Source organism: Diorhabda sublineata, chromosome 3, assembly GCF_026230105.1.
Source record: "Diorhabda sublineata isolate icDioSubl1.1 chromosome 3, icDioSubl1.1, whole genome shotgun sequence".
NCBI lineage: Eukaryota > Metazoa > Arthropoda > Insecta > Coleoptera > Chrysomelidae > Diorhabda > Diorhabda sublineata.
The window spans coordinates 16,983,416-17,010,165 of NC_079476.1; the positions used below are offsets into that span (position 1 = coordinate 16,983,416).

At 32.5% G+C, this 26,750-nt stretch overlaps 1 protein-coding gene across 1 annotated transcript in view; it reads left to right on the forward strand.

Annotated features, from left to right (window-relative positions):
* LOC130441959 (probable JmjC domain-containing histone demethylation protein 2C) overlaps positions 1 to 26,750 on the forward strand; it is a 318,988-nt gene that overhangs the window by 31,567 nt on the left and 260,671 nt on the right. The window contains exons 2-4 of the mRNA XM_056775886.1: positions 11,798 to 11,959; positions 19,265 to 19,378; positions 21,275 to 21,478. Of these exons, the coding sequence (XP_056631864.1) occupies positions 11,798 to 11,959; positions 19,265 to 19,378; positions 21,275 to 21,478 (480 nt within the window). The remainder of the gene's footprint in view (positions 1 to 11,797; positions 11,960 to 19,264; positions 19,379 to 21,274; positions 21,479 to 26,750) is intronic.

The following is a 26,750-nucleotide window of genomic DNA, read 5'->3' on the forward strand; positions in this document are numbered from 1 at the left end:
AATAACCAACTAACCTCACCTAACTTATGGAGTTCAACTCCATTTATAACGACCTAACCTGTATTAGCAACGTTGAAAAGATATTAGAAAAACTTACCAGGGAATATAAAGAATAACATCACCACAAATTTCAATGCAATTACTTTGATTTAAATACTTTTAGAGTGTAGATAGATAGAGGACGATTTAGCAACGAAACTGCAGTTTTATTGAATTCTTCGAACGGATTGGGACGTAGATAACCAATTAATTTCCTCAAAAACTCCAATTAAAATAGAAGTGACTAATCAGCCACAATATGTGAACAAAGGAATGTTTAAAATGTTAGAAGACAACAACAAGCATGTTACAAGTAGAAACTTCTGTATGTCTGCTTTGGTAAAATATTTAGTTGGAATTTGAATGATACGATGCGTTATCTAACACAATTACACTGTTTTCATGTAGTGTTGATACCAGTTTTTCTTTGAATCAAGTTTCGAAAAGGGTCCCTTCAATATACTGGTGGTAATGTGAAAATCTGTCTTTAACTACTTCGAACTTAATAGTAATGCATCATTCATCCGATTTCGATTTCTACCGTACTTAATATGAATTTTTGCGTTTTCCTCTGGAATTGGGTGATTGGGTCCAGACTTTACGAACAGTATCGTGGCTGTTAAACCATGTTTACGATACTCCCGAATTTTTTTTATATATTCGTTGACTTTATCAAACGACTACTTCCCGTTACAGTTAGTATTTCGTAATATTTTACGAGAGCCGTTTATTTTTCAACCACCGATCGCTCCGTGCAGACGCTACACAGGGAGAAGAAAACGGACATACGCTGTAGGCGACTGCAAAGCTCCGCACTAGACAATCCGCCATTGTTGACATTCAGGCGTCAGTCGGCGTTGTGTTACAAGGTCATAATGCTGCAGAAACCAATCGGAGAATGAGTCGTGTGTATGGGAAAAACTTCATGAGGAATGATGTTGTGCGTGGATGGTGTCAAAAGTTTAAAGATGGTCGTAATGATGTGGGCCAAGGATGTAAATCTGTCGTTTCCGATAACCTGGTTCAACAAGTTGACAGACTGGTTAAAGAAGTTTCAAGGTCTGTTTTGTACTCTACTTGAATTCATTGGCGGCAATTTTCTTTGAAGAGGGTTTTGAAAAGCTTGTCCACAGATATGACAAATGTCCCAATCTCTTCGGTGATTATGTCGAAAAATCTTTTGGTAATGAAATTATTGTTTTATATGAACTTATCTTTTATTTATAGCCTATCGGAGGTTAAAAAAACGGCACTAGTATATCCGAAACCATGTTTTTTTTAAATCTTTCCAGTGTTCGTACCGAACATACTTCAACGATATGTTTCCTTTTCAGTTTATCAAGAGTATCTTAAAGATTTGCATATTAGAGTTAACCTATCAGGTTTGATTTTCAAAAAGTTTTCTGAAACATTTCTTTTTCGTTTCATTGTCACACCACAAGTATTTGACAAAAACATTATGTTGGGCATTCCTCAACTACAAAGTCAGTTATAACCACTTCTGTTGATAGATGTTGCCGAATCTCTGTTGTGTCCTAGTAGGATGTTTACTGCAAATCAACTTGTTGATGGTTGATCTCGAAGCCAAGGTTGCCGCATACTTTATTATTAACAAAATTTTATTTAATAATAATTTAAATTTTGATACACCGCACACATGAACAACTCACAACTAACTATTGACTGTGAATTGGAAACCTACTAAAAGTTCGTACCTGTAGATTATAGAAAAAATATTTCGGATTATGTATAATACCCTATTTACGTTCATTATTTTCTCATTATTATTCGATTTATTAACCGGTATTATGTAGGAATTTCAAGTGATTAATTTGTGTAATATTGTTGTTTATCTATACTTTTGATTGATTCACTGATTCTGCATGGTAAGGGCCCTTTCACACCAAACGAATCCGAATCAATCAGAATCACTCCGAATCAAGTTGAATCTGATTGACCAAGATTCGGCTTCGAGCGCTCCGTTTAAATGTGAAGGGACTCTTTATCCCGCCTTCAGACCGGACGAGTCTGGTTTAATCAGGTTTGATTCGAGATCGCACTTGATTCAACCTGTCAGATTCCTCGTCCGGTCAGTCTTGAATCAACAACCATACGAGATGGAGGTGGAGTTATTAATTTTAAAAGTTAAAGAAAATAGTGCGATTGATGACGCCAGTGATAAAAATCACAGCAACAGAAATCTCATATCTTCTGTTTGGAGGAAAATTGGCGAAGAATGATGATGATAGCTCAAAAGCAACTAAAAGAAGAAAAACAAAAAGAAGATGAAAGGATTTTTATAGATTCAGGTTGATTCAGCTGGTGTGAAAGAGTGGAGATGACGAATCAGATTCAACTTGATTCGGAGTGATCCAGATTGATTCGGATTCGTTTGGTGTGAAAGGGGCCTAAGGAGACAGAAAGTGGGTTTCACGTGATATTTTTATGCGCGTTAAAAGTGTGCCGAAGCCTAATTATGACTGTTATCCTTATTATTGCTTATACTAAATATAATACTAACAAAACTTCAAATGAGTCGAGACACAAGTAGAAGTGTTGTTTTGTTAACGAATTGACATAATTCCAAACCATTTTTTACAATTTTTACCATTTGTTACCATTCAACAAATATGTCTTTGTCTTTCTATACTAATAACAATGCAAACATTCCATAATAATAAACAAACAACATTTGCTGTTAACGATGCTATACCGTCAGTGTACGTAGTTTACAATTTTTGAGTTTAAAATAGTAGATCCGGGCACCGATGTTTATATTTACGTTTCTATAAAGTAAATATTCCAATGAAATTCGTTGGAAACGATGTTGTTTACAATTTCCGGAACCACGATTGATCGGTGAAATTTATTTCGTTATCATAGCAATGAAATCAATTGAAAGGATAACGCCAGGACCGAATTTCTATAGAAACAATAAATCAGTATATTGGGAAAATTTCATGAGCGTGCTTAAACTGAGTTTAAAAATGTATCGTTGTTATTTTAAATGAAGATTGGTGTAGTCGGTCTATTCTTCCTTGAAGAAGCAAAAATCTTAACTAGCCGTCCGTCTGTACGTCCGTCTGTCTGTCCACACTAGTTGGCTTTCCAAGCCTAATGTACAAGAATGTGACTTTACAAAGATGAACACCCACAATATAACCCTGATCTGGCACCGTCATAATATTTTTTGTTCGCAAAGCTGAAGGCGAGTTAAGGGGTAAAAGATTTAACAGCAACGATGAAATTAAAAGGCGATGCATCATATTTTTATAGTGGCATAGAACCTTTAGACAGACGTTCTGAAAAGTGTATGGAAATAAAGGGAAACGTTCGGCTAAGAACCCATGGATCGCACTACGTATATTGATGATAAGTTCTAATCCCTTCAGGTTGAGGTTGAAAACTTATAGAATCTAAAGACCTATTGAGTGAGACTGTTGAATGTTTAGACTCAAATGCCCAAATTATTGATAGCTGAACAATTAGATCGTGTCATAAAAAAATCTGATAAGCACATAAATAACAGATGTTGTGAATGATGGATTAGCATTTTGATATAATATTTAATAACATCATTCAAAGAATCTTTACTAAAACGATGAAATTTACAGATAAAATAATAAAAAAACATTTTATAGCTTATCCTTATAGGTAGAACGAAACGTAAATGTCTTAAAGTAAGCACTAAAGTTTATTCCAGTATTTCCCTCGGAACACATCGCAAATAAATCAACAAATAATAAAAGCTTCAGTAACTTTGACCTAGATCTCGACGAAAAGCTAGGAAAACCAGGCCGAAACTTTTCCACTTTCTGCAATATATTTCATGAGATTTTTCGACACAGAGCTGGACTTAACACAAAAAACATTGATTGTAACTAGGGTTGTCAGGTCTAGATAAATATTTATCAGAATTTTTGAATTCATAAATTCTAATTAAAGGCAATTGTAAAAACAAGTCTCATTTACTTGCTATTAGAAAGAACATGTCGTAAAGAGAAGTCGATTCGAGCGGAAAGTCTTGTTGTATGTCTGGTAGAATTATTAGGATTTACTGTACTCCCAGATAGTTAAGGTATATAATGGACCTCTGATGCAAATGTTGAATTTTTAGACAATTCTAAACCACATACTGCGAAACTTAAGACGAATAATCTCCTATGTCTCTTATGAGGCTCCCTCTGTAGTTGGGAATTCGGAAAAGCAATCATTTCTTGTGTGCTCGACCACGCTCGGCTCTCGCTCGTTTGCGAGTAAAAAGCCGGACACATAGTAACGCTAATTCAAACTATCACATTCTTTAAAATGTATATATATATATATATATATATATATATATATATATATATATATATATATATATATACAGGATGACTAAGGGATATAGACAATTTCTACTGAAATAATTTTGAAATTCATGCTTATTTATTTATACAAAGTCAAATCCATTTTAGTTAACAAAGCTACCATTTTAGTTACACGTGAAAATAATGTCATCAAGGTTTCCAAATGAATTCCAGACTTTTTAGATATATACTTTGATCTCTACAATGGATATGAAAATGTTTTTGTTAAAATACAACTTAAGCTGGTATGGAAATTTGTTAAAAATAATCTGTAGTAGTATCCTGCAATAACAAATTTTTTCATTTTAAAAGTAAGAGAGTAAATCCTAATTACACTCGAGTAGTTCGAGTAGTGACTACCTTGTGGAGATGCATGTGGATATTGATCTTGAACTGTAGATTGTACTGTACAGGAAAAACATCCCTTGGTAGTTGATTCCACAGACTTGTACTTCTCCAAAGAAATGAGTCTCGTCTGCAAGTAAACTTTGTGTTCATGAGCCACATCTGCCTGGCGAATAGGTAATTGCAGATACTACTCTAGGTGAGATTATGTTGGACAGCTCGGAAGAGAACCTACCGTGGTGGTATCACTGAATCACAATTAATGTACGAGCATTACTCCATAGATGGACGAATCTGAGCCTTGTAGAGGATTAGAGGTTGTTATATAGCTTTTAAGTCTTTAAAAGCACTCCAAGCTTTTGTGAAGCTGTCTTAGCTAATTCGACCATATGACTATGCCTTTCAACATCAACAACTAACAATTTGTGATTATCGTGGTATTTTATGTCCAAACAGAACCAAATCCTGAGCCACAATATCAGTCTTCTTTGGAAAAACAGCAACTCAATTAGATTGTTTCTTACCCACTCCAGAATGTTTTCAAGATCGGTGCTGATGTTGGTGATCTGTTACTGCCTACGGATTTGGGTGTTTGGCGAGTTTAATAGCAGCTATAGATCAGGTTTTCAGTTTTGTAGATTCGTAGATTTCAGTTCGTAGTTGTTCAGGACAGAGTAGGCGTCATAATTCATCTCTGGGTAACATTAGCGTTGACTTCGAACTTTTCTGAGGTGTGACTATCGGCAGCGAGGTGGATGGATTGAATTGATTAAACAACGATATCGATTTTTTCAAAGCAACAAATTTGACTATTTTATAAAAATTTTTGCTTATTTTGTACCCCCTTTTAATAGAGATTTAATTTCAACCATTTGCGAAACAATTTTGTGACTATGGAATATTCTTATGAAAATATTTTTTTTAATTAATTATCTTGTTTCAAAAACAAAATTTTTTCATGAGAGACAGTAAAATATATCCTGTAATAACGGCAACTCGGCAGGTTTAAGCCTAAAGGGCCAATTACCATAAAAGGCGCTGTTCTCGAGAGAAGACCAATCCATTAATATTCACACTTTTTAGAGAAAATAAATTACCTCGTTGTTAAATGTTGTTATTCCTTTCAATTTTTTTGGAGAAAATTCTGCTAATGGGCAACCGATTTAAAAATAACGCGTCAAATACAATCTACAAGAGCTGTTTTTTATTTAGACAGATAATAAATGAAAAAAATATTTAGAGAACAAAATTTTATCACCAAAAGATTCGAATAACCATACTTCTATTTCTACCAACTCCTCGTGTAGTTTGAGGTATTTATCATGACATGAGCCTTGTTTTTATATACTCAATGCAAATAAATCTGTCGACTGCAACTCAAATACGTTTTAGTTAATCACCCAATACATTAAAGATATTTTAATACAAATTAAGTTTTATTTTGAACTACCAAACAAGAATTGATTAAGATACATCTGAAAATTATAATGAGTCACATCTCTCCAGTTCAAATTGAAACTAATCCAATGATTACTCGTCATCGTCCAAGAGCTATTTTTTATTGCCGCTTTATTCTTCCATTATTTCATTCCTCACGGTTTGTTTTGCATGTTGCTTTCCTTGGGCGACGTAGCATCATACAGAAGACTCCCTTTGCCATTCTTATTCTTATTTTCTTTAATACCTTTTCGCTTGTTTTGATCGTGCTTTCCGGAGGGACGTCATAGACCACTTCCTTTGCTATTCTTATTCTTCTTTTGCCTCATATCTCATCGCTTGTATCGTTTTATAAAGGCTTGGAAGACCTCACAGAAGACTTCCTTTGCCATTCTTATTCTTACTTTGTTTCAAACCTCTTCGCTTGTTTTGTATCGCTTTCCGGAAGCTATGTGGGACGTTATAGACGACTTCTTTTGCTATTCTTATTCTTCTTTCGTCTCATATCCCATCGCTTGTTTTGTATCACTTGGGTGATATTTAATCTGAACATACTGTTCACACTACCACTACACCAACACACATAATCAAACTGCCTGACACGCGTCTCGTCAAAGACTGAAGGTAAACTGTGAGGAGAACACTGCTAGCGACTGGAGTAGAAATGTGAATCGGTAGGGTTGCTATGGAAGAGTTTTTAAACAAATAATTAGTTTTGTTTTGAATGTGTTTGTTTTTCGAATCATCTACAACCAAGTTTCTACACACCCTGCAAATATCTTTTTCATATTGTCCACCAGGGGCTTTGGCGATAGAAAACGTGCAGGGTGGCTGAAGATAAACGCATTATATTGATCAATAAACGTGATCGACGATTCACGAGACGAGATATAGCAGCTCAGATCAATGAATCTAGGGATCTACCTTTGAGTACTTCTACGATGACAAGGAGATTGAAAAAAGCTGGCCTTTTTGCAAGGGTGGTAGTGAAGAAACCTGTTTTATTACGTCAAAGAGAAGTGGCATTGGGTTAAAGAATATAAAAATTGGACACATAAAGTGTGGAAGAGAGTCAAAGTTTGAGGCTTTTGGGTCTAAGAATGTTTGTTCTATCTGTAATCCCGACTGTAAAACACGACGGAGGCTCGGTTTTAGACGGAGGACGACTGGAAATCTGGTAAAAATTGAAGGAATTTTGAAGAGACACAGCTTTAAAAAATGTAGTTCGTTATAGCCAGCGCCTGATCGGCAGAATAATTAATCTTCCAGAATGTAAACGATTCCAAGCATTCCTCGAAGCTGTGCAAAAAGTATTTGAAATAATTGGAAAGAAAGAAGATACTGAAAGTAATGATTTGGCCATCACAGGCACACGAACTCAATCCGATTGGACAGGAAAGTCACTTTACACCTTTGAAATATTATGAAAATCGAATGGAAGCAGCTAGACAACGATTATTGGTCGGCATTGTTAAAGAGAATGCCAAAATTATGCACCGAACTAATAAAAGCAAAATAGGGTTATATCTATATGTCTTTATTTGTTGTTTATCACGCGTGGGGTGGGCAAAGACTTTTGAACGGTACTATATATGAATTTTCTTTCTTGTACGATTCTTTTTTTTTCATGAGTAGGGACAGAACGAGGCAAATACTACTTTTGGTTCTTTCTAATTGAGGTGTCATCATGTCCAAAAAACGTAACAATAATTATAGACTACAGATTATTATTGAAAATAATACCTGTTGTCAATATAACTATGTATGTTAGTTTGTTTAGCATGTTTCCAATTATATCATACATTCACCTACTTTACATTTATGCGATTTCGTCATTTATAATTTCAACTTTTAACGTTTAAACTGGAGAAACGTCGGAAAACAATCTCTTTTATTCAGTGAATCCAGCGCCTGAAATGTATGTCATCATTCCCGGTATAGCCAACATTATATCCATATCTAGACTTTTCAAGTGGGTCCATTTAAATACAATTCCCATCAAAACAACGCTTCCCGAATTCCATTACCATAAATTTGCAATATTAGATACCGAAGAGATCTTTTTTGTTCATTGTGCACATGAAAAGCTTGTAACACCGCTAGCGGATTATTTAATTCGGTCGATTATTCAGTGTTGTAGGATGCTCCATTTAATTTACATAGGCAATGGCTCTTAGTACGCTTTCACGGACGACAAACTGATTTTAAATTAATTGGTATTTATAAATAAAACGATAAACCGTATCATTGGGAATAGAAGAAATATAAATTAGAGAAATATTGTATGAACAGGGAAAACGCTATTAGTTTGTTTTTATTATTTCGTTAGTTCTTTCTTTTGTGTCTTCTTCCTATTATCCTTTTTTTTCTATCGTTATTTGTTTCCACTTTTCCTTCCTCGCTTCTTTATATCTTTATTTTTTTGCTCTTTTCTTTCGATATTTCATTCATTTTTTGTGCCTTGTGTTTTTTCTTTATCTATTTCTTCTTTTCTTGTTTCCTATGTTTGATTGTTACTCCCTTTATTTATTCTTCGGTTCCTCCTTTCATCCTCTATTCAGCTATTTCTGTCTTTGATTGGATTTTTCTTTTGCTATTATTTTCCAGAAAGTGCGTACTCTTCTTTCTCATCTATTTCACTCTTTCATCCATTTTTCCTTGGAGATTAGCTTCTTTTCCAATTTATTTCTATACTTATTTAATTTTTTTATTTATTTCTTTGCCTCATTGCTCATTTTTTCTCATTTTATGTCTTATTTATTTATACATTTCATTTTTTCATGTTCTTTATATCTTTCTTCAATTGTTTCATCTTTTCTTTTTTTTATCAATTAATTTTTTTCTTTCTCCAATTTTTTTTTTCATTTGATTTTTTTCCTTTCGTTATTTATCCTCTTCTTCTGCTCTTAATTTCTTCTCTTATCCATTTATTTATTTATTCCTTCCTTGTTTGTACGTAAGTTTCCTTGCTTATAAATTTCACTATTTCTTCCATTTTTCCTTTGTTTGATTACTTTTTCTGCTCTTTATTCTCTTTTTTTCTTCCTTATTTCGTTTCTTATGCTTATATTCTTATTTTTCTTAATTTTCTTTCATAGCTTGTATCGTTTTTCTCTAATTTCTCCCTATTTTGCCCGTAATTTTTCTTGCTTATCAATGTCTTTATTTTCTCCATTTTTGCTTGATTTGTTTGCTTCTTGATTACTAATGTTTTTCTATATGTACTGTTCCTTCCATCATGACATTATTTACCTTCGTTTGTTTATTAGTTCATTCCTCATTTTTGCCTATATTTTGTGCTCGACTTCATTGTATATTCTTCTCTCCTATCCTTTCCTATCTTTTTATCCCTCCTATCTTTTTTGTTATTTTCTTTCGTTATATATTCGTCTATACGTTCTTCGCCCTTTTTCTCTTCTAAGCTTCCATTGCGATTTTGTTTTATCTCAATGCTTCCTCTATTCTTTTTCTTAATCCTATCGATTCTTTCTCTTCATGTTTCCTTTGTTTGATTATTCCTTCCTTTCATTATTTACTTCCTTCTTCTGTTTCTCCTTTCTTTCCTAACCAATTTTTTTCTTCGTTCGTATCTTTTTCCGTTATTTATTTCTTTATTGTGTATACCCTTTGTTTTGTTCCAATTTCTTTTTTCTCCGCCTTTTCCTTGGCTTTTTTCGTTATCAATTACCTTGTTTACTTTCTTATTTCCTTCTTTATTTGTTTAGTTGTTTTTTTCTTTTTTTTTCATTTTCTTTTGTTCTTCGTTTTCCTTCTTCTTCTTCCACTTATTTTTATTTACATTACTTGTATGTTCTATGCTTTTACTTCCGATCTTACTTTTTCTACCTCTTTTTTAGTTCCTTCCCATCTAACTCTCTTTCTATTTCCTTTTTTATTTTTTATTTTTTTTGTACAAATTGTTTTTTTCAATTTTGAGAAGAAATACTAATTCTTTCTCCCTATTTCACCATTCTTTTTTTTGTCTTTCTTTATCCTCTCTTCCTTTCTTTCATTATAGGTTTTTTCATTCTACTATTCTTATTTTCTCTTATTTCAGTCCTTATTTTCTTTCTTCTTCCTTTTTTACCTTCAATGTTTTTATAATCTCCTATTTCTATTTTCTTTCCTTTCAGTTTTTATTTTCTTTCTTACTCCTTTACTCTCAATATAATATCAATAATTTTTAATTCCAAAATACCTCCAAACAATCTAGTTTTGCCTCACTTTCCGTAACTATTGAACATTAGTCACTTCCGTTTAAAGCATGCGGACGTTCCACAGTTTATTCAGCCGAAATAACTGGCACTGGCGCATGTTTATCGAATGAGAAAGAAAACGTAGGAGACAACCCTAGTTTTAGAGAAACTAATGTTGTTATTGGCTTCTTGCCTAGGTTATACCACATTATGCATCACAGTCCTTCAAGGTCGAATGAAAGTCGAATTTTATTAGAGAGCTGTAGGGGTATTATTAGCTAATATAATTTGATTCTAACAACATGTATTTTTTAATCGTATCTAAAAAACATACTGTTTAAATGCTTTACAATTTTTAAGCGAGTATTATAGACCAGGCAAATTAGATCAAAAGTTCTCGATCCGCTGGAATATCTCGGATCGAGTTGAGGTTTTTTGTATTGTCTTCAAAAAAGATTTAAAAACAATTTGAGACAACAATTATTGATGGCAAAGATAGAAATTACATTTCGGATGCATGAAATGCATCTAAAAGTGAATAATTTTTGCAAAAGGATCAAAAATATATAAGACACGGTGAAAATCGTCAATCGGGGCTTTTCGGGGGCGCTCGTTTTGAATATAACACTTGATGCCGGTAAAATGAAGAAATATCCCACAGTTTTCTCCCAAAGATGACGTTATTCTTGAAGGAATATTCTGAATCTTGAATTGGGACCACGGTATACTACTCAGGTAAAAGAAGTCAATTTTCATAGTCGGGCCCCATGAAAAAAACTTCCCTCCTCTCTGCGGAGAGAAGACGAAACAAGACTTTTTGTTACCTCTCTTATTTATTTTAAACTTGATGATCCTTTTTCTCTATTAAATAATTTCGACTTTAGTTGCAGCTGCGAAATAAGCACCCTGGAAAAAGGTGCCGCCCAGAACGCGAGATTTTTGGGCGTTGGATTCGGAACGAGCGCCCTTGGAAACCCCCGAGTAACGATTATTCTCGATTATTCTGTAAGTTAGTAATTTTGCCCTTTGGGCTTCCCCTTCTGCCATTAGGGGCCTCCCGGGCGAGATTTTCGGGTGTTGGATTCGGAACGAGTGCCCTCGAAAATTACCGCTATACGATTTTTACCGTCCCTTATATATTTTTGAGCATTTTGGAAAATACTGCACTTTTAGATGCATTTTATGCACTATCTGTACCATCGAGAACTGTTGTCTCCAATTGTTTAAATTTTTTTCTAAAGACAATGCAAAAAACCGCATATCGATCCGAGATGTTCCAGCGGATCGAGAACTTTTTGTCTTGTTCTATAAGTAAAATTTCAACATCAAAATAGTATACCATATAACGAATGGTAGTATATTGTACCATTTTGTATAGGATAATTCATTAAATATACCATTAAATATACCAAATTTATATTTAATTTCCAGGTGCTAGTCGAATACGACGATGTGGAATGGCAAAGACGCGAATGGGTCAGCGTATATAAAGACGGACTTTTCCATTTGTTTATGGTAGAACAAATGTTAATTTGGGCTCACCGCAGGAATCCTTTTCCTCCTTCGCAGGGCACTGTACGATGGCCTGCACTGGTAAGTCACTATTTTTATTACTATAGTTAAGTGATTCAAAGTGGCCCTTATCACAGTAGCGCACCATTATCAATATCATATTTATGTCAGTTTTATAAATTGTCAGCTTTAACCCCATTAAACTACCATCTTCAACTATTTATTATTTATCTTATATTAAAGTGAGTGTTATCAAACATAAATATATAAATAAAATACTGATTTTATTTATAATAAGTATTGCATAAGAATTAGTATTTAAGGAAGTTTGTACACTGATACTGTGTTTTTGATAGTTTGATATTCGTATAGTACGCCAGTCAAAAAATAAACAAGTGATTTTTTTAATAAGGCCAAGACCCAGGCTACTGTTTTTACAAAGAAGGCTGGCACTGCAGACCAGTCCGGATAGAAAATATCAACTTCATCGCAAATTCGCTTGTTGAATGTTGAGGTAGGGAACAATGTCATGGCATAGTCACGAGGTCGATTTAGCTAAGGCAGCTCTAAAAAAACTTAGAGCCCTCTTTGAGACCAAAAAGCAATATACTCTACAACAACTTTTAATACTTTACAAGGCCCAGATTAGTCCATATTTGGAATATTGCTCGCACATTTGGAGATCGGTTTCCAAGCGTACTCTGAGGATGCTCGACTCAAAACAAAAGAGAGCAATTTGACTTATATGCGATCTAGATTGACCAAAAACTTGGAGCATAGAAGAAAAGTCTCTGACCTGACTCTGTTTTATCGATACTTCCACGGCAGATGCTCTTCCGATCTCTCCACCTAGAGTTGTATTTGCAATACCTACTAGACAGGCAGACGTGGCTCATGAACATCGAATTTTCTTTGGAGAAGTACAAGCCTGTGGAACCAGCTACCAAGGCACTACAACCTACAGAAGGTCAGTCAAGATCGATATCCACAGGCGTCTCCACATGGTAAGCACTATTCGAACTACTCAAGTGGAACAGGTTTTACCCTCTGGTGATTGCTACTTACGTAAAAAGCCAAAACCTTGGTGATTGGGTTTTTTTGAGATTAGTGGCTTACACTATATATATTTCTCTTTCCGCGTGGATATATCGCTAGCTAACTTATTCGAATGCATCCTCACGTACTTTTATATATTGAAATGATCAGAAATCTAAAAGCAAGTAGGTACATAATGAAAATTTATAATTTATTGAGATTAGTTTTACTAAAGATAATAATTAAACTAAAGGCAGAAAATCGATAAAAAAAGGAATATATAAGGAATTATTTATTAAAAATGATATATTCTAAAAGGATTGCATATGTACAAATCATAATTTGTATCATAGAATAATGTTATTAATTATAAATTATATATAAAACTTAGTGGAAGATTGATTTTTTTAAAAAAATATATGAAACTGTTGCCAAAATGACCCATAAAAGTGAAAATTCATAAACTATTAATGAAATAAAAGTTTATTTAAAAACATAAATATAAGAACTGACAAGTGTTTGAAAAGTGAAGGACATTGTGAGGAGACAAGAGCAAAAGTCTAGTCAGTCATATTATATGGTTGCTAAGGAAAAAAAAAGAAAAAAAAGGAGGATCATTATTTGGAAAAAGAGTATCAGAAAAGACAATGGGGAGTGCAAAGTTATAAAAAATAGAAGTTAAATTTGAATCAAAATACAAAATAATTGCGAATTATTAAAGATGAATAGAAGATAAATATCTGGACTGAAGAAAATCCAATGAGTTGAAGATTTGTTACTAATCCAATGAGTTGAAGATTTTTTATTGACAATTCACAGAAGTAAATGCAAGTTTTAGATCTGATATTGCAAGATATTATCATCTCAGGTCAGTTCCTTCACGTATTATTGCCAATAATAATAATAATAATAATAGTAACAATATAAAATAATTTAAAAAAAAAGGAATATTACCTATACTTACGTTGACAATGGATAAAATTCCTTATTTGTGAGGTTAAGATTTCTTTTCCGTAGAAATAATATGAATTGTGTAGTATAATTAAATTTTGTTCAATGTATCATATGTAATCCTTCCACAGAAATAGAACTTCTTGATTATATCATATAAAATTGACATAATTTTTTAGTATTTTCCTTATATTGTACATCTAAATAATAGAATATTCATCTGAGTCGATTTATAACTGTGTAGAATTATCAAATTGGAGGAACAGCTAACTTCAGGTTAGACTCATAGGCGTACTCAACTACATTTTATTAAACTTTATTTGAATTAAAAATAATACAATTAACTTTTAACTTAAAACTTTTATTGATTTGTTAAAAGGAAAAACGTCCATAAGTTATTTATTTATGCCAGAACTCAAAGAGAGAATGAGTTTCATGCCCGGCAAATAACGTGCTAGCGACAACAATAGAAAAATAAAAACAATAATAGAGGTAGAAATAAATAATTACAATATATATATATATATATATATATATATATATATATATATATTCACATTTTTTTCCTATACTTTTTTCATCTATTTCTTTCATTCTTGTTTTCTTGATTTCCCTCTTTCATTATTTCATCTATTGTTCTTCACATATTTCTCCATTTATCCATTCATTTCTTTTATATTCTTAATGTTCACTCCTTTCGTTTGTTAAGTGCTCCCTTCCCCTTTCTTTATTTTTCCTTTCCTTATCTATATATTTCTTTTTTTATCTTTCCGTCTTCTTTTATCCATATCTTTCTTTATTTTATTTCGCCTTTAATACCTTTACTATCTTTAATACCATTCTTTATTCATTGCCTTATTTTGTGCTTTTTTTACTTCTTTATCCCTTTAATTCCCCTCATCTTCATCTTTTTTTTAATAATACTACTACATATATATTTACTTTCTCATTATTTTCTATTTCTTGCCTCTCTTATTTAGGAGGCTCTGTTCAAGAGTTGTTCAATAAATAATAAACTTATGAAGTGACAGATTTTTTCACAGAAGTTCAATCCACTCATTTATTTAAACAGTTTTTAATCAATAAATTGTGGGGTGAAACTATCGCTATCACTTATCATTTAATTTATTTAAACACACAATTTAGTTTTCCTTTCTCTATCCCGATCTGTTCTCTATTGTTTATCAACTTCCCTGCTGTTAAAAACTCGTTTTATATACATTATAATCACATTCTAGAATGTTCGATTTCCTGGAAATCTATAATTTGCCGTAAAAAACAAAAATACCTTCGTAGCAATCGTCTTTATGAAAACAGCTCGCAAAAATATATATAAATAGGTAAAATAAAATAAGTAAAGATTTTACTGAAACAGAAAGCTTCGGCAACATATTGAAACAGGACTGGCTTCACGGTTTCGTAGGTCGTAACTTTGATTAGATTAGAATGATTATTTTGGTTAAAGTGAGTTTTGTTATTAAAAGATACTAAGAACCAATAGATCCATTCTAAGTAAGTTTGAAAATTAGATCGCGAGATTGCAGATGCATTCACAAACAAAGCAAAGTTAAGAAAATAAATTAATAAGAAATTATTGATGATAAAATATATATTGATTATAACGATGGCATCGTATTCTTTTGTATGATAAAAAATGATGGTAGTTACACCGCAACATATAAATCAAAATCCTGTCAAAATTGATATGATTAATCGATTCGCAATCATTTTACCGCCCACTTCTGAATTCTTTATCCATTTATATATACCGAAATTCCAAACAAACAGAATGACTTATGGTGTTTATATGGTTGATTATTGCAGGGAAAAGGATAACATTTATTTTTTGCTCTGAAATTATGATGAGTGCGAATAATTTAAATGAATAAGGCAGATGCAATTCTTGTTAAATTATGTGAGCTGGGTGACAGATAAATTGTCGTTTTCAGTAATCTGGATCTATACATAAAAAGATAATTTGTGTATGACTTTGCATCTCATTCTTCTGTCTCCAATAATCTAATTTCTATTCTTCTTGGGATCTTTGTTATACTTACCAAAGTGTTAGCACTACTGCTTCGAGATTTTTGCTAAAATGGGCTGAAAATTCACAGATAGATGTTCTGATGTCTATGGCTTGCTTGTAGACTCTTCAATTATCGTTATCTGCCATGCCTATCATCTTAAGGTAGTATTCGACTTGTCAGAAGACTGACCACCAGCATTATTTGATTTCTGGACACCTTGAATTCTTCAGACTTATTTGATGATTATGGAGTGCGCCTCTTCTAAGATAAAACTCATTATTGATGTGATATCTCATGAGGCCATAGTAGGTTCCAAAATATGTTGTTGCACCCTCTTTCCTGAATGCCTGGTATACCCTAGTGTGACTAACGGGCTATTATCTGGTACTTTTAGAGTTTTTTTACACTTCCACGCTAACTTGGACCTAAACTTAAAAGATCTTAACAGGGTCTTCAGGGCATCCAAGCTGATTGGATATCTGAGAGAATGTGGATGTACGTGATTTTTCTAGTTATATATAGAACTTATTGGTTTTATCGATTCTATAATTTTTAGTAGACTAATAAGATTTGATTGATTTTTTTTATCTTTTTTTACTAGCAACTAAAGGTTTCAAAAAAAACTGTGAAGCCACATTCGTGTATAGATGCTTTGTCTAATAATACTGTCTTATTTATATTTATATAATTATAATTGGAAAGTTCTTTAAAGCATAAAAATAATATAAAAAATTGTGAACTGGCATGGAGAAACGAGAAATTAGATTCTTCCTGATTAAATTACGTCAATTTTATTAAATAATTGTCGTCGAAATAATAAAAAACGCACGTGTCTGCTGCGTTTAACTATTTGTGTTTCTATCTTTATTACAATGTAAACGAAGCTGCCGGGCTATTATGGGTCGTTGACATCTGCAATTTCAATGAACACGTCATAAATCTCGTCGATAGCTATTTATGTTTCGCAATCGGATATATGACCTTGGCCAAGTTAAAACAACAACAATTACATTTTTATCTACTGAAATTATCATGAATAAAAGTAAATACAGGACAAAATTATTGTGGAAATCTTTTAACGAGCTTGACAAAATAATTCTTATCATAAGGATAAAATTAATGTTGTGAAAAAGTCACTATTATATAATTGTGGGGTGTTTTCTATATCATTTTCAAAGTAACTTTGCGTATTTTACCCATAGATCTGAATGTGCAATTTCACGTTGGATTAGAGCGTCAAATGAGGTCACGTAGTACAATTTTGACTGAAGCGTCATCTTAAATTAATGCCGAGTCTCAGGTATAATGCCGGTCATCAAATAGCGAAAATGTTATCACAGATGTTCTCAATTTGTGAAACCATAATCGGCTTACAAACGTAGACAACGAACCCATCATTAAGAGTTGTATAACTTCATATAACAAGCGAAAATAATTTCAGTAAAATTAAATACAATAATGAATTTGTTGCTTCAGAGTTTTATTTGTAACTTATAAACTAGAGTAAAATTACACAGCATATTTGATGAAATTTACTAATAGAGCTTGTAGAGGGTAGGTTGAAAAGTATTTGTCGAAAACATTGTTCTCTGGATAGCGTCTCTTCTTGACTACAAAGTTAACAACAGTCAACATCACTTTTTGAGCATCTGTTGATCGATGTTTGGCCTCTCACGGTGCTAGACTCTAATAGGACGTTTACCGAATCTGCAAATGTTGTTGATGGTTCATCTTGAAGCTATGATTGCCACATACTTCATTGTTCAAACAACTTTGATTTAAGAATAATTTCACCTTTAATACACCCCACACTTGCACAGCTCACCACTAATTACTTACAGTGAACCGAAAAACCAACTAAAAATTCCTACCTGAGGATAATAGAAAAAATATTTCGAATTATGTATAATATTCTCTTTACGTTTATTATTTTCTCATTATTATTCTATTTAAAAACCGGTTTTATTTAGGAATTTCAAGGGATTAATTTTTGTGAAATGTTGTTATTCATCTATACTTTCAAATGATTCACTGATTTTCAAAATTAAATATTGTAATGCGAACCTGGACAAGTTGTTTACTTATCAGTCCGCAGTTGGGTTCTTATCTTTTTTTGTAAAGATAAGACTTTCGCTATTTGATGATCGGCATTATAACGATCTTCGTCTTTCGGCAATTATCTCAGTTTCTTGGAAGCATCCTCGAAATGACACCTTGGGATACTTGTCGTCGATTCGAAAGTCCTCGACAGTTAACTTTTTTCATTTCATTTCACGTTGTGATCCAAACATATCGGTATTTGCCGTGAGGTAGATAATCAAGTGCTTTTATATAAGCTTCATTCTAATAATTATGATACTGTTAACATAAGACAGACATCTTAGTATTTAAATAATAGATTAAGAAGTCATCAGTACAATGGATCAATATTATAATAACGTTCGAAGGAGATCGTGGTTGAAGCTCGGAAAAGCTTAACAGTTGTGAAGCTCTTATTGACGTGAAGGAAGATGATAATTGGTGGACATGCGCTATTCGATTATTTATTATCAACAACTAATGTGGTTAGATTTGATTAATATACTTTGGTTGGGAAAGTATATGCATTGATGATATAGCCTCGTATGACTATCATTTATCAGGGTCTCGGCAAAATAATCAAAATTAAAGGAATTTTTTTTAAAAATGTAGTGGGAAAGGGTCAAAGTACAATATCCAAACGATTGTGGAAACTTTTAATTGGATATGGATTTATTGATTGATATTAAGATCAATATAAAAGTGCGTTTGAACCAATTGTCGAATCCCTTTTTCCATTCTGATTGAGGTACCTCCAAAACATGTGATTTGACCGCATCAACCGCTTCTTTAGGTGAAGAAAAACGTTGACCTCGCAATTTATTTTTGATCTCCGTATATAATGAGAAATAATTGGGTGCCAAACGAAGATGATCCATTAATTCGATGTTTTAACCGTTCAAAAATGTTTTTGAAAAGATGTATGAGAGCTCGCATTGTCATGGTGGAGAATGAGTCGACTTCTGCGATCGGTTTCCCTGTACCAATGGTGCCGACATGTCCAGTTATTTCGAAAAAAAAACAGGCGACCATTTGCTTCGAAGTACGTTCACCATTAAAAATGTCAAACATATTTACTTCATTGACATGGCAGAACTTAAGTAGCAACCCTCGTAACTAAACTACAAAAATAGTATAATGTATAAACATATTTGATTGTAGAGCTCAATTCATTCAGAGAGCTGGATGTGGGTATTATAGATACATTTAGGTTATGTAACATGATCATGTTTATTGAATACTTCACCGATTAGATACATGGTAATTCAATATTTTCTTCTGTTTTTTATTTCAGACATTTTGTGCTGTGGTATCTACTGTAGATATTCCAACTCATCTTCAACCAGTTGAATTTTTAGTTGATCGTACCTTGGTTTTCAAAGACTATAAGCAACTGAAGCCTTATCAGGTAACTCATTTTTTAACAAAATTTTGTTGTACAGAATATATAATTATGATGAAACATGACTCAAATTTATGAAAGTTGACTCACCATTGTAAGAGGTACTCAAATATCATGAGTTTAATTTTGAAATTGACTCATAAGGATGATACTTGACTGGATATGATAAAAACTGATTTATTATGAAAGATAGTACTTAATTTTTGGGTAGTTTAGTCCAGTGATTGACCCATTATCTGAATATTCACTCATTATGGTAAAAGTTAACTTAATATGATAGAAATTGACTCAGTATGATCCAGTATAGTTAATTTTTATTAGTTTATTCACTCTTTATGAAGAAACTTGTCTTAATATGATAAAAACTGACTGACTATGGTCAAGTATAGTCTCGATATGATGAAAATTGATTCATTGCGATAGAAGCTACTCAATTTTTAATGAGTTTTATTGTGAAATTGACTCATTATCATCAATATTCACTCATTATGGTAAAACTTACTAGAAATTATGAAAATTGACTCATCCTAGTAAGAAGTAGTCAATTTTGATGAGTTTGAATTTGACTCATATGCACAAAACTTGACTAGATATAATTTGAACTAATTCATCATGACAGAAGCTACTCGATTTTTTGATAGTTCTATTCAGAAATTGACCCATTATCATGAATACTTACTCATTATGATGAAATTTGAGTCGAATTTCTGAAAGTTGACTCACCATGGTTAGAGGTACTCAAATTTTATGTGTTTAATTTTGAAATTGACTCATAAGGATGATACTTGACTCGATATAATAAAAACTGATTCATTATGAAAGATACTACTTAATTTTTGATTAGTTTAGTTTAATGATTGACCCATTATCTGAATATTCACTCATTATGGTAAAAGTTAACTTAATATGATAGAAATTGACTCATTATGATCCAGTATAGTTAATTTTTATTAGTTTCATTTTGAAGTTCACTAATTATCATGAATATTCACTCATTATGAAGAAATGTATCTCAATAGGACAAAAACTGACTGACTATGGTCAAGTATAGTCAATTTTTATTAGTTTCGGTTTTAAATTGGCCCATTATCATAAATATAGAGTCATTATGAGAAATCTTGACTCATCATGATAAAATACATTGAATTTTTTATTGCTTCCATTTTTAAAATAACTCATTATCTCAAATATATACTCATTAAGATGAAACTTCTATCAGCATGATAAAAATTGACTCAATTTTTTATCCTTATGTTAAAATCGACTCATTATGATTATACTTGATTCAATATAACATAAATTGACATTACTATGAAACTTGATTCAGTATGATAAAAATTGAATCATTATGATAAAACAAACTTATTTTTCCCATTTCCATTTTCAAAATAAGATAAAACTAGACTCAATTTTTAAAAATCGGTACTCAATTTTTGGAAAGTTTCGTTCAGACATTGAGACATTATCATGAATATAATCTCATAATGATGAAACTTGATTCAGTATGATAAAAATTGAATCATTATGATAAATAAAACCCAATTTCTTATTAGTTTCATTTTCAAAATGAGTCCTTATAATGATAATAGATCCATTATGATGAAACTTGATTCAATATGATAAAATTAACTTATTGTGGTAAATGAAACTCAATTTCTGATTAGTTTCACTTTGAACTTCACTCTTTATCATAAAAATAAACTTATTATGGTCAAAATTGACTCAATATGATAAAAATTGATCCATCATGATACAAGATGAACAATTTTCAAAATTTTTAGATTGTCTTGTAATAAAAATTGGCTTAATTGGATAAACAATTGCTCAATTGAATTTCTAAATCAACTCATTATTATAAAAAAAATGATTCGTTACGATAAACATTTCTATTTCCTCGTTTAGAATTGGGATAGACCACTGCCAGGGGTGAAAGATTACCCCGAACTGAAATTAGCAGTTAAACGTTGGACAGAACTCCAAGACGGTCAAAGGATATTATTGACCACCCCGAGTGTTTTAGTCGGATATAGAGTAGAAGTTTATAGAGCCGAAGGTACCACGCAATGGTACACAGCTGTGATAATTGGATACAACGAAGCTACTAGGGTAAGTAATTTATACAGAAATATAGAGAGAAAATTTCGAATTTGATTTTGGCGCTATGACGTAACAGTTGTTGGAAGGAGAGTTTGGGAGTGTCATTATTTGAATACGGACCTGTATTTCTTCTTTTTCGATTCTATCTATCTGACACCTAGATACCTAAATACCTAAAGTATCTTTTTTATTCTCGACGTATTTACAAAAAAGTTTTCCAAAGCGGCAGCTGGCAACAGATCAATTTCATTATGAAAACTGTACTTTTTTCAAAACTTTCAACTTTTACATCCATACCGGAAAAGTTTAAACTTTTAAATGATTCTATAATTGAGCGACTTCGTTTTTTCCGCCTCCTCCTCCGTTACACACGTTAAGGATTGCTTCATACGTGCATCTGAAGAAATGTTTCAAAAACAAACCAGAAATCATGAGAAAGCCATTATGGCTAAAGTGTCTTCAAATGTAACATATTTGCAGGTTGTAGATATTTAACTTTATTCTGCCTTATCACTTGCTACCAATGAGTTATGCGACATAAAATATACGGCACAAGCTGCTCTTTTTGTCAGGTATATGTCTTCCCAAGGTCTCCCTTTTGGAGATAGTCACTGAACAATATTCCATGCGCATCTTAGAATACTGAAGCCATAACGTTCCCAGTTAACTATTCCCAATTTGGACGCTTCGGACGTGGCCCATCAGCTGCAGCCACTCAGATGATGATCGTTTTGATTCTGGAGTAAAGTGATGGATCCAAGTTTCATACATTGTTACATATCGACGCAAAACATCTGATTTATTATGTGTAAACATGTCTAAACACTGCTCTGAATCATCAACACGTTGTTGTTTTTGATCGACTATAAGTAAACGCGGCATCCACTTTGAAAAAAGCTTGCTCATGGTCAAATGTTCGTGCATAATTGTAAATACACTGTCTTTTGATATCTTTACGGCCTCAGCTATCACACGCAATTTCAATTTACGATTAAATATAAGCAATTTGTGGATTTTTTTATATTTCCTGAAGTAACCACCTCAATTGCACGACCAAAACGTTCACCATCATCGTCTGTACGACCACGTTTAAATTCAGCAAACCGAACAATCAAATGGTTCTTTTCTATGGAGCAGAGTCCGGATAACACTTTTAAAGCCATTGCTGAGCTTGTGCAGTATTTTCTTTTCATCAAGAAGCAATGATAAACTAATAAACAAATAATAAAAGTAGCTGCACTTAAATGGCTATCAATACATTCTGACCAATCGAAATAACATAAAATTTAATACACATAGTCTTTTGAAAGTTAGTACTTCATAAACGTCATATAGTTTTGGCAATGCAGCGCCATCTGTGTGTCAGTCACACGACTTATTGAGTGATGTAATAGTTGAGGTTATGAATTTGGTAATCAAAATTGTTAATAGCATCTTGTCAAAAGAACTCAACCTTCGCCAGTTTAAATAATTGTTAAACGAAATGGAGACTCAGTATTCCGACCTCCTTTACTTTACTTTATGGTGGAAATCACAGAGAAAATAAATGAACTAAATCCAAAATTGCAAGGAGAGGAAAACCCACCTTATGTTTTCGTAGAAGAATTGGTTTGTTTTAAAGTAATATCGCCGTAAAACCAGTGCAACCAATGACAGGAATTACTTCAGCATAAAAAATTGAAGATGAATCTGCTGATAGATTGGAGCAATTCAAAACAAAATCACTTTAGAATTTATAGTAAATCTTCTCAACTTGAAACTGGAACTCTAGAAATGCAATTATTTAAAACAAGTTAGAAGAGTTCGCGGTCCAGAAATATATGTACGTCACGCAACAAAAGTGGATAGCTCTGGAAGAAATGCCGCGAGCTGAGTCTCATATATTCGACGCATGGAATAGTCTTCTAGATTGCTGCATTGAGGTGAAGATGTTGGTATTTGTATTGCCAACAATCTTTGGATCGACATATTCTTGCGAGCAAGTTTTCTTGCATGAATATAATTAAAAGGAGAGTAAGAAGTTAACTAACACATGGAATTTTAGAGTCATGTTTGAAACTTAAAATAATAAATTATGAGCCGAATTCATCCAAATTTTCTAAAACTATGCCATCGCTTCCATCTAATTTGTTCACCCAATTGTTTGTTATTGAAGTACAAGTTAGGGTTGTGAGTAAATGTTCAATTGTTTATCTATTTGACTTAAATCATAGGTAATTATAAATAATTCTAAATAAATAAATACGTACGTTATCTAAATTTTTGCGAAAAACACTACAAATATATGAATAAATTTTTTTTATTAACAAAAGATTGTTTTTCACTAAAAAACTTTATGCAGGTAGGGAGAACTGTTGTACCTAGACTATAATGTAGCTGGGAACAGCATCTACTATCCAGTTTATGGTGCTACCTAGCGGACTCAAACTAAACTATTTTGAAAGGAACTTTATGGATGGACCTTATGTTTGTTTTTCTTGACAGTGAAGTACTAATTGTGGATTTGACATGAGTTTACATTTTTGTGCTGAAAAAACTAAATGATATGTGTTGTGTTGTGTAGTGAGATAATTTGGCAGCCCCTAGTACCTTTATCTGGATTTTCATATATATTATCTGTTTTATCGTCTAATTGTGAGTGTTTTTCTCTGTTTGATTTCAATCATATGGTTACCTGTTGTTGTAGCTGGGAGCTAAAACACATGACGTACATCGGAACATGTTCCTTGGTACACTTTTAAGACAATTTAACAATTTCGTGAATCAGGAAGTAACAACTATATCTATAAATCAAATTTTGACACCAAGAAGGTATTTTCTGAAGTAGAAGATTTTGTCAGTAGATTATATTTTAAAAAAGTCTTCAAAAGAACCATGGCCTAACTACGAAATGCGTTAGGAAATTAGCATTCAAATACGCTGAGGTACAAAAAAATCACAGACACTTGGAAAAAGGGGAAAGTTGCCCAAAGTCTTTACGGATCAATCAGAATAAGATGTTCATAACAGTTTTGGCCCATTTCCTCCCCATAGAATATGGAATATAGACGAAAAGAGTTTGTATTCTGTGCAGACACCATCTCATATTGTACTGTTATTAAATATTTAAAGTTAGAGAAAATTTATTATAGAATTGCAAAGAACAGGGCTATACTCTTCTATCTCCTACCTCCTTACTTTTGCATATTTGCATATAAAGTTATAATGGCAAATGTAAAATCAGAAAAACTAAAATTTAATTAGTCTCCAGAACTGATTAAAAAGGTTGTAGAACTCGTAAAGAACTAGCGCCAGACCGCCAAGAGCTTTGGAAAGGTATCACCCGCTTCACAACAACAACATAATTCAATCGAATCAAGACTCTAGGTGAACGATTCTGACTACCATTATTATTGATAATGATACTTTGGAAATGGAATGTTTTTATTTGATTTATTTGCAAAGAATTTATTTTCATTTAAGGTTTTTGCTTTAAAATTTCATTTTCCAGAAAAAAAACGAATGGGGTACAAAAAGGGTTCAGTTCACGTCTGGTTCCCTCCTTAAACTAAACTCTCTTACTTTTTACTCGTCTATTTACGTTTTATAAATTTATATTCAGTTGCAGCGAGATATACAGTATTGATCAAAATAATAAATTTATAAAATGAGGTATGTACGCCTATGGTAGATCAAAGAAAATTGCCATCAAGGGTTTTTATAATCTGCAATTGATATTGGAAGAACTATATGGCCGACGACCGTGTTAGATATCTCAACTTTTTGTTTGATAGTTCCTTGAGAATTATGACATTTATTACGTCATATCCGGCGAAGTTTTTTCGTGATTAATCACTGTAAATACTTAGTTTCATTTTTGTTTCTTTGTTAATTCAAAACGAGTTTCTCATATTTTATGAAGTCCATTTTCTATTGATATTTGAACTTTTAAACTCGCCCAAGGTCCTAAACAATACATTTACTTACTAATGAGCTAAATTTAAATGATCTTGTTTTCCATTTAAGTAAGTCGATGTAATTTTACACAATATCGGTGAAGCGTGTTTTAATGGCTTTAGACAACGTTCTCTACAATCATCAGTATAAGTTATATACATTTTGAAACCGTTTGCTCAAACATCTGACAAGACAAATTATATTTAACTTTCAGACAAAATGATTCGAGGAGGAAATTACAATTGGTATGAAAAAGAAAACAAGCAGTAGCGGATTATCACAAATATTTATCCAATTATAATTTAAACTTGTCACCTTTTTTATTATGATTTCTAGTTATTCTCTTTCGTCATAGTAACGCAAATTTTTGGAAACAAACTGATTTCTGATAAAAAAATTAGATTTCGCAATTTGAAAACAACAACCCCTACCGCATCTATTGGGAAAATAATTCGAAATCCTTAATTGACTATGGAATTGGGGAATATGGGAATTGGGTTGAGGTCGGGCAATGTGACGACCAAAATATTATTTTCAGTGCATTCCTTCTCTTTTTCAATCGATAATAATTTTCCTGATTATCAGGAGCTGACCAGAACGTACTACAGTTTCTTTGAATATTTTTTTGTAGCCCTCTTTCTTCAAAATCGCCCTTCCTCCAAAATCATGATCAACCTTCCACCGTGTTTGAGAGTCGGGATTACACGTGACTAGAACATCCGTTCTTCGTTTGACCTGCACATATACACTTAGACCTAGACCCAAAAACCTAAAATTTTGAACTCCCTTCTCACTGTAGAAGTACTAAAAGGCGGATTCATTGATCTGAGCTGCTATATGTGAGCCCTTAACTGGTCGATCATCTTCACTGATCAATACAATATGCAAGTTTCGATCCATAGTTCCTTGGCTTTACTCATTTTAAAACTGACTAGTCTGAATTTGCGAGAACCATAACAATTCGTTTAGGAACTTCCCAAAAAAATGTCTTGGTCCTAAAAATATAAATCACAGCACGTTCTTGCGTCTAACTGGGACTAAACTACAATCATAAACCTGTCTGTCCAATCACCTACAAAATATAAACACGTTATTTTTTGTTTGTAAGACATCCTTTCGACCTTCGTTTGACAATACGAAAGAGACATTTGTTAAAGTGTAGTATTTTGGAATTTAATGAATGGATTAAAGGGTGAGCAAAAACTTTTGATCGGATAGTGTATATGCACGTTTTTCATAAATATGCTGAAAATTGACAGTCCCACATATGCAAAATATACATTTATCCAATAATTGAAATTCGATCCAATAAAAATTTTCATCTGAAGAAAAATATGGTGATTTG